Below are 11,113 nucleotides of genomic sequence, written 5' to 3'. Positions count from 1 at the left end.
AGGCCCTTTCCCTTCTTAACCTCCCGAACTCCTCCTCAAACGTCATGCAACTCTTGGTTTATGTGTAATTCCCAGGAAAGACTTCCCCATCCTGTGACCACTCTCGTGGCTCCTCCCTGGTGGCAGTTACCACCAGTGTAACCAGTTATATGGCAGTTTCTTTATTCGTTCAATCAATATACACCGAGGACCTACTATGTGCCAAGGGCTGTTTTTAGCCCTAAAGATTCAGCCCTGGACTTTTATTTTGGTTTTCATTTGTTTAGACGTTCATGCGTAGCTGTGGAGCACTAGAAATGTGGCTGGTGTGAATGAAGATGTGAATGTGAATTGTTTATTTTACTTAATTTCTATTTAAATTTTGAAGCGGATACTTCAGCTGATGGAAAATCTTTAAGTGCACTTAAAATAACTGGGGCAAATGAATCTATTGTAAATTTCAACTCTAAGTTTTATGAAATCTAAATACAGATCAGATATCCCCAATGAAAATTTGGCAGCCAAATTAAGATGTGCTATAAGTATAAAATATAGATCAGATTTCTAAGATCTAGCATTAAAAAAAGACTGTGAGATATTGTGTTAATAATTTTGGTATTGATTACATGTAGAAATGATAACATTCTGGATATATATAGGTTAAATGAAATATATTATTAAGATCAATTTCATGTTTCTTTTTCTCTCTTGTAATGTGGCCACTAGGAAAGTTTTAATTGCATCTGTGGTTCACATCATATTTCTATTGGACAGTGCTAAAACTTTTCAGACAAAATAACTTTGTGGAACAAGCATCCTAGTGTTATGTCTGTGGCCTCTGATTGGCTGTGAGCTCCCGGAGGGTAGGGCCCCAAATTATCATGGTCACTGCTCCCTAACCTGTGCCAGGCACCTCATAGACCCCAATTAATATGGTGGGAAAAGTAAATGAACAAAGGTAAACTGAAAATGCCCATCTCCTCTCAAGCCCTAAAATCTATCTCCCAGGAAACACGAGGGGCCATTTCTGTTCCTTGTCTGCATCTCAGGCCTGGCACCTTCTCCAGGGTCTATTGTCTCTCCTCCTCTCACACACCTCCAGCTCCTGAAGCTGGCCCTCTCAGAACACCACCTGAGTCCCCAACAGCCCTTCCCAAAGCTCCATCCCCATGTCCATAGCTACCTGGTACTTGAGTTTCCCATCCTTAAAGAGCCGCAGCTGATACTGACGGTCCAGATTGTCCCCATAAATGTGGCCAAGGTCTACCTGAGGACAGAGAGGGGGCCCAATCAGATCCTCAGGTGGTCCCGCCCCACCAGTGACAACAGCACATGCCAAATTAGGCCCAGAGAAGCCCTAAGCCCCTCCTAGGTACTTACCCCATGGCCCAAGGCCTTGGTGAAGCCAGCACCCATCTTGCCAGAAGTTTTGAAGAACTGGTGGGTGAAGTGTTGGGCGAAGAAGGCAAACATGAGGTTGGCACCTTGGGGGTCAGGTATGAACTTCTTCCTGAGCAGGAAGCGACGGCTCAGGAGCTGGGGATCTGGCAGCTGCTGCTTCCCTGGTTGGGGAGGTGGAAAAGAGCAGTCGCTGCCGCCTCCCTGCACCTCCCCCAGGGCCTCAGGGCTCACCAGACCAAGTTGGTCCATGCAGGAAGCCCAGAGCGGCCTCTAAGGGCCACCTCCCTCCCACCAGATGGCCCCTTGCACTTCCTCTAACAAAAGGCCCTAGAAGTATATCTGGGTGAAGTGGCAGGATATCTGGAATTTAATAAGATTGGCAAATGGTGCACAAGTCTTAAAACTGGAAGATGGATACATAGATAATTTTCCTTTCCTCTCATTTTAACTTTTGTGTGTGTTGGTAACTTTGAAAAAGTTAACCAAAGAGAAAGAAGAAAGAAAAAACACAAAGAAACTAAAGAACTTGGACTCCCCAGCCCTGGAACAGGGTAGCCTGGCTATGACATTCACAAACCGTGTGAACACAGATAAGTCATATCATCCCCCTGCGCTTCAACTTCCTCATCTCTAAAAGAGGACAAATGAAACCTTTTTTTATGCAGCGGGTTGGAGAAGTGCATGAAGTAAAGTAAGCATGACAAAGAACTGGTGAGGTGAGATCTTTTAAATCAAGGGTCAGCGAACTTTTTCTGTAAAAGTCAAGATAGCCAATACGTGAGGCTTTGCCGACATACGGTCTCTGTCCCATCTACTCAGCTTCACTATTGTAGCAGGAAACCAGCCATACACTATACTTAATGAGTGTGACTGTGTCCAGTAAAGCTTTATTTACAAAACGGAGATTGGGCCGGGTTTGGCCTGCAGACTGGAGTTTGCCAACCTATTTTAAACGATGCCAGTCTTCCTATGTCTGGGGTAAAGACAACAGTCGCCTGGAAGCAGGTGTCTGTCATGGTGAGAATAAGTGTTAAGGGACCTTCCATAAGTACGCCAATGTCAGATGAGTCAGTACCCAATGCATTTGCAGAAAAGAGTAACTAAATGTTTGTGTTCTGGTAAAGGCATCCTTTCATGTCACCTCATGTGAGGCCCAGGGTTGACAGTTAAAGACCAGTAGACTAGCTCTTTGAATGGAAATGGCTGACTAGTTTCCTCTAGCAGGAAAGATTATCTAGCACCCCGAAGGGAACTCCCCAAAAGGGAACTTGGACAGGTCCCAGCAAAGTGTTGGCAGGGTCCAGAAGCTCTGCGAGACCCAGCTATTCTGGCAGAATGGTTGTGCTTTGGGAAGAGTAGCTACGCCTGAGTGTAAACCATCAGCATAGCGCCCTTGAGGCCCAAGTAAGGACACCTATATGTTTGCCTGTTTGAACCAGGGAAGCACACAGCCCTGGGCCTGCACACAACCCGGGATCGGGGCTCCACAGCGACACCATGTGGTGGGAACTGGAGTGATGGCAGTGGCAGACTGATGCCTCTGGTCCTCTCTGTCCTTGAAGCTGGAATGATGGCTCTGAACTGGGTAAATTCTCAGGTGTTTGGACAGTCAAGAAAGGCCCCTGCCAGTGAGACCGAGTGGGGTTTGGGCAACTAAAGAGAGACAATCTGACCTTCTATGTACACTGCACTAATGAAGCATGTAAAGCAGTGATGGCGAACCTTTTGAGCTCGGCGTGTCAGCATTTTGAAAAACCCTCACTTAACTCTGGTGCCGTGTCACATATAGAAATTTTTTGATATTGGCAACCATAGTAAAACAAAGACTTATATTTTTGATATTTACTTTATATATTTAAATGCCATTTAACAAAGAAAACTCAACCAAAAAAAATGAGTTCGCGTGTCAGAGGTTCGCCATCACTGATGTGAAGCTGTTTACATTAGTGAAGAACCAACTAAAGAGCACACTATTACCTCCCTCCCACATTGTAACTTTTAAGTCACTCCCCTCCCAGCAGGATCCCACCCATTCAGTAGACAAGGTTCAGGCAAAGAGGCAACCTGGAAACACGAAACACTAGTCTGACTTTGCCACTGACTCTCTGGTGACCTCAGGCAAGACCCTCTACCACCCTTTCCTGTCCTGGGCCCTGGTTCTGAATATGTCCTGTGTCTTGCCTTTGGTCCACCTATCTGTGACATCGCTTTTTCCCAGAAAGGAGAACTGAGCATCTCCTGCGATTCCCCAGCCCCCTAGCCCCACCTCCATTACCTTTGGTCCCCATGGGTGTGGGGCAGTCTTGGGGCACGGAGGGCAGAACACGAGTGTAATAGGTCAAGTTGGAGAAGGCCTCCCAGCTGATGTAATCATGTGCTACGTTGTAGGTGGGGGGGCTGGGAATAAGGTTGGAACGCGCTGTAAAGGGCAAAGATGATGGTGACAAGGGAGTTCCCACCCCCAGGCATACACCCCCTTCCCAGCTCTCTCTTGGGTTGGACTTGTTTTATCTGGCATCTCAGAGTCTCCCCACCCACTGCCCTTATCAGATGCCAAGAGTTCCAAGAACTGGCAGGATTTCTTGCTCCTCCAGATTAGGGGGACCTTGTCCCCACCCACCTGTGAGTACCAGGCGCATGAGCATGTCACGGATGAAGGTGGCATTGATAAACTCCCAGAACCAGCGCCCGTGTGTCAGCAGGAAGTGGGTGAAAGAGGGGCTGGGACGCAATGAATTCCGGAGCCAGGTCCACAGATCAGCTGCAAGGGCAGTGGGAGCCATTCAGTCCTATCCTCCAGACAGGACCAGAAGTAGCCAGGGTGGGAGATGGGAACTGGGAACCAGGGCCAGGATGGGACAGGGCAGAACATCTGGGGTGGAGGTAAGGGTGGGAGTGATGACACATGACAAAGCCAGACCCTGGTGTGAGGACGGGACAGGGCCAGGGAGTGAGGGTGGGGCTGGGCAGTGAGGACTGGCCACAGAGCCCAGACCAGGGAGTGAAGACTGAGGTCAGGGAGAGTCAGGGATCAAAGCCAGGCAAGGAAAGAGACGGGCCATGGCCAGAGGTGAGGGCAGGAAGTGGAGTCTCAGAGGATGAGCCTAGGGAAGCAGGAGGGGCCCAAGATAGAAGGAGTTGGGGCTGGAGGCCCAGCTCACGGATGGTGCAGTTGGGGCCAGAATAGCCCGTGCGGGTGCAGTCACACTGGTAGCGGTCAAGGCCATAGCGGACACAGATGCCCTGGTGCTGGCATGGGTAGTAGCAACAGGGGTTCACTGTGGGTGAGAAACAGAGATCAGAGACCACCCTTGGGTGACCTCTCATTGGGGCCAGAGGCATGGACTCAGGTGGCAGTTCTGTCCTAACTCACTAGACTTCAATGTTCCCCTAAGGACCTTCTCTGTCCCACAGCTATGAGCAAAACCCCAGCCTGCTGCCTCTAGGCCCTGCTCTGATCTCCAGTGTGGCCCCATCAGGGTCCCCAGGGGAAGTCCCCCCTCCCTCCCTGCTGCCACCAATGGGGGGGGGGGGGGGTGCAGGGGAAGAGTCCAGGCCCCAGTCTGTAGCATCAAAGGCTAGGAAACAGCTGATAAGACCCTGAAGCCACATGCCTCTAGAACATTCGCTTCCTGCCAAGTCAGGGCCCAGCCCTCAGGGCAGGGTTTGCAGCATTGAGGAAAGGGACAAGGATGGGGGTCTCTCTCACACCAGCCCCCAACCTCTGGGCACCTGGACACTAGGAAGATGAGATCGCCCACCAGCCCCCTATCTTTGCAGAAGGGAAGGAAGAGCAGGCATCCTGATGTCCACTTGCAGATGGGGAAACTGAGGCCCAGATAGAGGGAAACCCAGGAGGGTCACCTAGCAAGTCATACCAGGCCAACTGCCATCCGTTCCCTTCCCTTCCAGCCCACCTCACAGACTCAGCGATCAAGTCCAAGGAAAGAGGTTTCCCAGAACCCTGAAGAGAGTATGGGTTTGAGGGGATTCTCAGCTGTCTCAGCTCCCATTCCTGACGGGGGCGGGGGAGGGGGGGCCGAGGGCAGAGAGAGGAGGTGGGTCTGCCCTCTAGGATCTTGAGGTAGGTCAGGGACCAAGGGAACAGGAGACAGGTGGCTGGAAAAATCTACTGAGAGGGTGAGCAGCACTCTGGCATCAGCCCCCTGCCTCCTGGAGAAACCCCCACCAGGCAGTCCCTCCTTGAGTCTAACACGGGCCTCACCGAGCACAGCCCCCCCCCCCCATCCCCCTGCTCAGTCTTCACTGCCTCCATGATTCTACAAGAGTGAAGTCAGAGCTCCTCAGAGCTCGCTCAGTGCTCATTCACTGCGGAGCAAGGGAAACTGAGGCTCAGAGAGAGGTAGAGAGGGCCCTCCTACAGACCCAGGGTCCTGCTCCTGGCAGGGGCTCCTTCCCGGGCCTCCCGCAGGAAACGCCAGGCTCCCCTCAGCAAACACGGAGTACTTCCTCATCTGGGCCCAGAGCCAATGTCATGGGGAACTTCTCTTCTTTATGAAACTGATTGTAGGGGGTCAAGAGGCAAGAGAAGGCTGGGAAGTCATCTCAGGGTGCTGTGACCAGAGGGCATGACCCCGGGCAAGCTGTGACCCCTTCTCACTTCACAGCCTGAGGCCCGGGCAGCAGGGTCTTCCTCCCCCCACCTCTGAGAGGGGCCCCAGCACCACCACCAACCCCTTCCATCACACACACACACACACAAGCAAACAAGAAGCAAATCATAAAAATCATGCAAATAATTTTGCTTAAACCCTGGCAACTCCCCACAACCCCCACAATGGCATCTTTGTGACCCCTGCAGGGGTGTAGGAAGGAGGGGCCAATGGAAAGGAAAGAAGGCTGGACAAAAGGCCTTATCAGGCTGACACAGGCGGACCGGCAGCAGCCAGGACCCAGGGCAAGGACCTGGCAGGACCCAGCCTCCCCTCCCACAACCACAGGCCCAGAAATGCCAAGCAGGCTCAGGGATCTGGAACTCTCTTCATTGATCCCTCCCGCTCAGGGCACTGCTCGCCTGCCCAATTCCCCTGCCCCGGAACCCCACTGCCCAGCCCCCAACCTGGACACACAAGGCCCTCACACCAGCCTGCAGCCCAGTCTCCCCATCTCTCCCACAGCAGGGATCTCAAATGATCTCAAGAGGTCCTTGCAGCCCATTCTATGGGGTCCTGTCCCTTAGTCCCAAAGCCGAAAGCTCTTCTTCCTTTGCCAGACTGCTGCTCCTCCCTGAAAATTCCCTCCAAGTCTCCCTGACCCTCCCGACTGAGCCCACACCTTGCCCCCAGCAGTCAGCCTCCCCTGAATATCTACACGGAACCGCTGTCCCTCAGCCCGGCTCCAGGCTCCAAGTCAGCCTGCTCTTCTCCACCATAAGCCCACACTCTGCCCCGACTTTCTCCTCCAGGCACACAGCTGGAGCTCAACCCGGGTCCTGGAGAGATCCAGCCACCCAAGGGATCCAGATGTGGTGGCCAGAGCGCAACAAGCGTTTGTGGAATTAATAAAATGAAGCTAAGAAACAGGCCACCTCAAGTTCGCCCCAAGAGACCTCTCATCTTCCCAGCCCTGGGCCGCTGGCTCGGAATCTAGCTTGAAAACTTCCTGCATAGCCCCAGAGTCCTGCCCCGGCAGGAGCAGAACTGCCTCTCCTGCCAGGAGAGGCCTCGCGCCGAACCCGCGCTCCTCCCCCGAAGGCTGGCTGTCCAACTTTCCCTCCCTCCTCCTCCGCAATCTTTCCACAAACACCAGCTGCCCCAGGGTAGGAAAAGTTCTCCCCAGCCAGGACGGCAGCTGCTGTTGGGGCTCAGGGTGGGCAGAGCCTTGCGGAGTCACCATTCAAGTTTCTCTGCTCAGCACTCCCTGGGAGGGGTCTGTGAGGCCTTTCTATGGTGCAGATGAGGAATGCTAGGCTCGGAGGCAGGAGCTTGCCCAAGCCCCACTGCTTCAAAGTCACAGAGCCCCTTTCTCTCCACCCCCCTCCATCCCCCCTTCCTTGTCCTCCAGGTTTCCAGGCCTGGATTTGGGGAAGGGTTGGGGAGGGAGAGTCACTTTGATCAGAATAATCCCAGGGGAGGTAGGTTTGTCACCCTTCCTTTGAGGTGGACCTGAAAATCCTAAATGAATGAAACCAGAACTCCCGAGAGCTCACCATCCCCTGCCACAACCAGAGCTAAAGAAGGCGTTCCTTCAGCCTAGCTTAAAGCCCCCATGCTTTCACGCCAGCCCAGTTCCGGGCTCAGTGGAGGACACCTTGTGTAATAAACCACCAAGAAAGAGAACTGGGGAGATGCAGGCACCAAGTCTTGAGTTCCCACACCCACCACAAGGCCAGGCACCAAGTAGGTGCTGGGGAAAGATGTGCCAGACAGTAGATGTTCTTTGCTGGCTCTACGTCCTTGGTCAAGTCCCTTCCATCCTCTGGACCTCATTTCTCTGTGTATCCCACGAAGGGGATGGAAATGACCAGCTCTGAAGAGACCTCCCTTTACATCCCCCCTTCTTCTCTGGTTTGGGTGGAGAAGTCTCTCCCTCTCCATTGATGTGATTCCTCCTCTCTCTGGCCCGGTCCCATCAGCAGACAACCTTGCAACTTGCCCTCCCTCGCTGAGTCTTCAAGCCTTCCCAGAGGTGGGCTTGGTCAGCAGGCCATACAGCACACATTCCCACGGACAAGGGCTGTCCAGGAGAGCCTGGGCTCAGAACCGTCTGAGGATTCAGGCATGGACGTGTCCCTTCGCCCAGGAATCAGGGCTCTAGACACAGCGGGGTACACCAAGTCCTCCAGGACGCAGAGGCGCCAGGCAGCAAGAGGCTGGAATGAAATCCCCTAAGAATAATATTTAGAGAAACTCCAGGGGCTTGGCAGCCACTGAGGGGAAAAAAGGACCTACTAGCCAGACCTGGGCTCCAGTCCCTACAAGGTGGCAACCAGAGGCAGGCACCACCACATTAGGCCTGACAGCTGCTCCCACAGCTGGAGGAGGACAACTGGAGAGGAAGCCCCATCCCCGCCCACAGACCCGGCTGGTGCTGCAGATAGCAGGCGCCTGCGTAAGTAGCAGGGAGGCCTTGGGATAGGCTGGGTTCCCATCCCATATGTCAGGGTTAGATCCCGGGGCCCTCTGCCTGACACCAAGGCCGTGCCCTATCCCTAACCAAGGAGAGAGCACTAAGCCAAGTCCGGGAGCTGGAGACAATGGACTTGAGCATTAAGTATCCCCTGGCACTGCCTGCCCCCTCTGTGCTGGACTCCACCTGCTACCACACAAGAGGCAGAAGCAACATTCTCCCTGACACCTGCCCCCAGGTCCATCTGCAGCCCTCATCTTGTGGGCCTTTTGCTGCTCCTCTGGGGGAAAACACAGGCTTTGGATTCCCATGCCAGATGCCCAGGCACCTCGGACCTCAATTCATTCATAGACTTGGAAGTACAGCCCAAACCTCTGCCCCTGCACCCAGCTCGTCACCCATTCTCTCCTTGACCCTTGCAGCAGCCTCCTTGATGGTTCCCCACCTCCAGTCTCACCCTCCAACTCATCCATCCAACCCACTCCCCCAATTATGCTCACACCCAAGGCCTGGTGCTCAAAGGCCTCTGGCAGCCAGGCCTTCCACTGCTCCCTATGCTCCCATCTGCCTCCCACCGTTCAGACCTGTGGCTCAGCTCCTGCACAGCCACCAGAGAGACCCTCACAGAGTTTCACAGTAGAGTCTCACGGTATTTCCCCCCACTTGCCCCCTCCTCAAGGTCCAGGTCACCCATTTCAGCCTCCAAGAAGCCTCCCTCAGTTCCTCACACTTGAGAGGTGACTGCTCCCTCCCCTGAGCCCCTTGGATGCAGTCTGTTGGCATTTCTGTCTCCCCCAACAGACGGTGAGCTTCTCCCAGCTCTGTGTCTCAGGCTCCAGCCACAGACCAGCAGAAAGCAAACCTTCATGAATATTTGTGGAATGAAAAAAAAAACCATTCTGTTTAAACATATAATGATATAAAGATAAGTAGAAAAGGCAAAAAAACAAAACGACATCGACCATGGCTCACTGGGCCTCAGTGAACAGGCGCGGGAAGCCAGGCAGACCAGCCTGGTTACCCCAGGGGTTCTGCATGGGGCAGAGGGGGCCTCAGATGGAGCCCTGGGCTGATCCAGGAGCCGAAAGACTGGGCACTGGGCAGCCTGGTCACCCGGCTCTGCTTCCGGAGACTCAGACAAATGAGCGTGCCGCTCTGGGCCTCAGAGCCCCTTCTGTAGACTGGGACTGTCACATCTCCAGGGCCACTGTGAGCACCCACCGCCGGGCTTTGCAAACTATTAAGGGCTGGCCACATGCCTCTTCCTCCTTTTCTTCCCACAAACTAGTCCTTCACTCTTGCCTGGAGCCCCCTCCATCCTCTCCCTGGCTTCCCCAGATGCCACCCCCTCAAACCCTCTCGTCCAGGAAACCTGGTCTGATCCCCAGCCCATGAATACCTTTCCTCTCTCCTCTGAGCACCGTGCCCCTGCAGCCTCAGGGCAGAGAGCTCAGGCCCCGCTCCCATCCTCTGTTCCCCCCATTTTATAAATGGGGAATGGAGACCCGGAGAGGGCAGATCTCATCGTGGGGGAGGGGAGGAAATGATGCCCGGGCCTTGCACATGTGTGAACACACACGTGCACACGCACGTGCACAGAAGCAGTAAGGGGGGAGGGGCGCTGAGGGAGGAGCTGAATTCCTGCGCCTGGACCCGTGCGCGTGCACGGTGGTGGCTAGGAGTGGAGGGTGTTATGGGATCTGACTTTCCCCATCCTCTTTGGGTTGATGAAAGGGTAAAGATCTGTGGAAAGACCTTGCAAAGAGCCTAGCAGTCAAGCCCTGAGCCCAGGAGCACCGTGAGCTTGAGGGGGTTGTGGCACCTATCTGAGCCTCGGTTTCCTCCTCTGCCCCCTGGGGACCACATGGGAGAGGATCGGAGCCTCCACGGAGGAACCCAGCTCTGTCCATGTATTTCCAGCTCCCTCTGCCCAGAAGGAGTGGTGTGGCCAGGCCCTCAGGGGGCTAGCCATCGGATGGATCCCCAGAAAGGTGGAGGCTGGAGAGAGGGAACTAGCCAGCCCGCTCGCCTCTTTCCCCGGGCAGTTGCGCTGCTTCCTCCGAGAGAGGCCCCCACAGGAAGCAGCGGTGTTGTTGGGCAGCTGGGGGCCCAGAACACACAGGTGAGGGAGCTGGAGGGGAGCCAGTCCTCCCAAAGCCGGCGCGAGATTCCGCCCCTTCCCCCCCAAACGAACCCTGCAGCACCCTCCCCTCCCCGGCCCTCCCCGCAGCCCAGGCCATACTCCCCGGGGGTGTTCAGAGCCCCATCCCATCAACAGACTGAGCCCCCTCCCCACCCTCCTCCTGGCGCCAAGAGCAGAAAGGGGAAGCCGGACCGGCTGGCGCGGAAAGGAGGAAGAGGGGCCAGGCCAGGGACACAGGGGGGTGGGGGACTGCCTACCCGGCGAGGGCTCCCCGGCGCCTGCGGGCAGCAGCAGCAGGAGCAGTGGGAACCAGAACGAAAGACTCCATCCTGCAGGGAGAGAGAGGTGAAGGGCTGAGCCTGGCATTCAAGGCTCCGCCAGGAGGCAAAGAGCATTCCTGGGCACCGAGGCGGGACTCACGGTTCATGGTGCAGCGGAGCGAGATACAAACTGCCGGAACCTCGCGTGCCCCTAACTCCGCGGGAGCTCTGGCCGGCCCGG

At 54.7% G+C, this 11,113-nt stretch overlaps 1 protein-coding gene across 4 annotated transcripts in view; it reads right to left on the bottom strand.

Annotated features, from left to right (window-relative positions):
• The window catches only part of PTGS1 (prostaglandin-endoperoxide synthase 1), a 19,699-nt gene extending 8,586 nt beyond the window's left edge, over positions 1-11,113 (bottom strand). Inside the window, exons 1-7 of one of the 4 annotated variants that reach the window (XM_006091131.3) lie at positions 11,033-11,113; positions 10,870-10,941; positions 4,542-4,658; positions 4,001-4,141; positions 3,656-3,799; positions 1,360-1,541; positions 1,163-1,246 (exon numbers count right to left, since the gene is read on the bottom strand). In XM_006091131.3, the coding sequence (XP_006091193.3) occupies positions 1,163-1,246; positions 1,360-1,541; positions 3,656-3,799; positions 4,001-4,141; positions 4,542-4,658; positions 10,870-10,941; positions 11,033-11,039 (747 nt within the window). In that variant the 5' untranslated portion in view covers positions 11,040-11,113. Of the gene's footprint in view, positions 1-1,162; positions 1,247-1,359; positions 1,542-3,655; positions 3,800-4,000; positions 4,142-4,541; positions 4,659-6,928; positions 7,029-10,869; positions 10,942-11,032 lie in introns of those variants that run through there. The other 3 variants (XM_023755966.1, XM_023755968.1, XM_023755967.1) reach the window with 3 other exon arrangements.

Source organism: Myotis lucifugus, unplaced genomic scaffold (assembly GCF_000147115.1).
Source record: "Myotis lucifugus unplaced genomic scaffold, Myoluc2.0 scaffold_87, whole genome shotgun sequence".
In the NCBI taxonomy this organism is placed as follows: Eukaryota; Metazoa; Chordata; class Mammalia; order Chiroptera; family Vespertilionidae; genus Myotis; species Myotis lucifugus.
The sequence above is the reverse complement of the archived record's forward strand: the minus strand, read 5'-3'. Positions and strand labels throughout refer to the sequence as shown.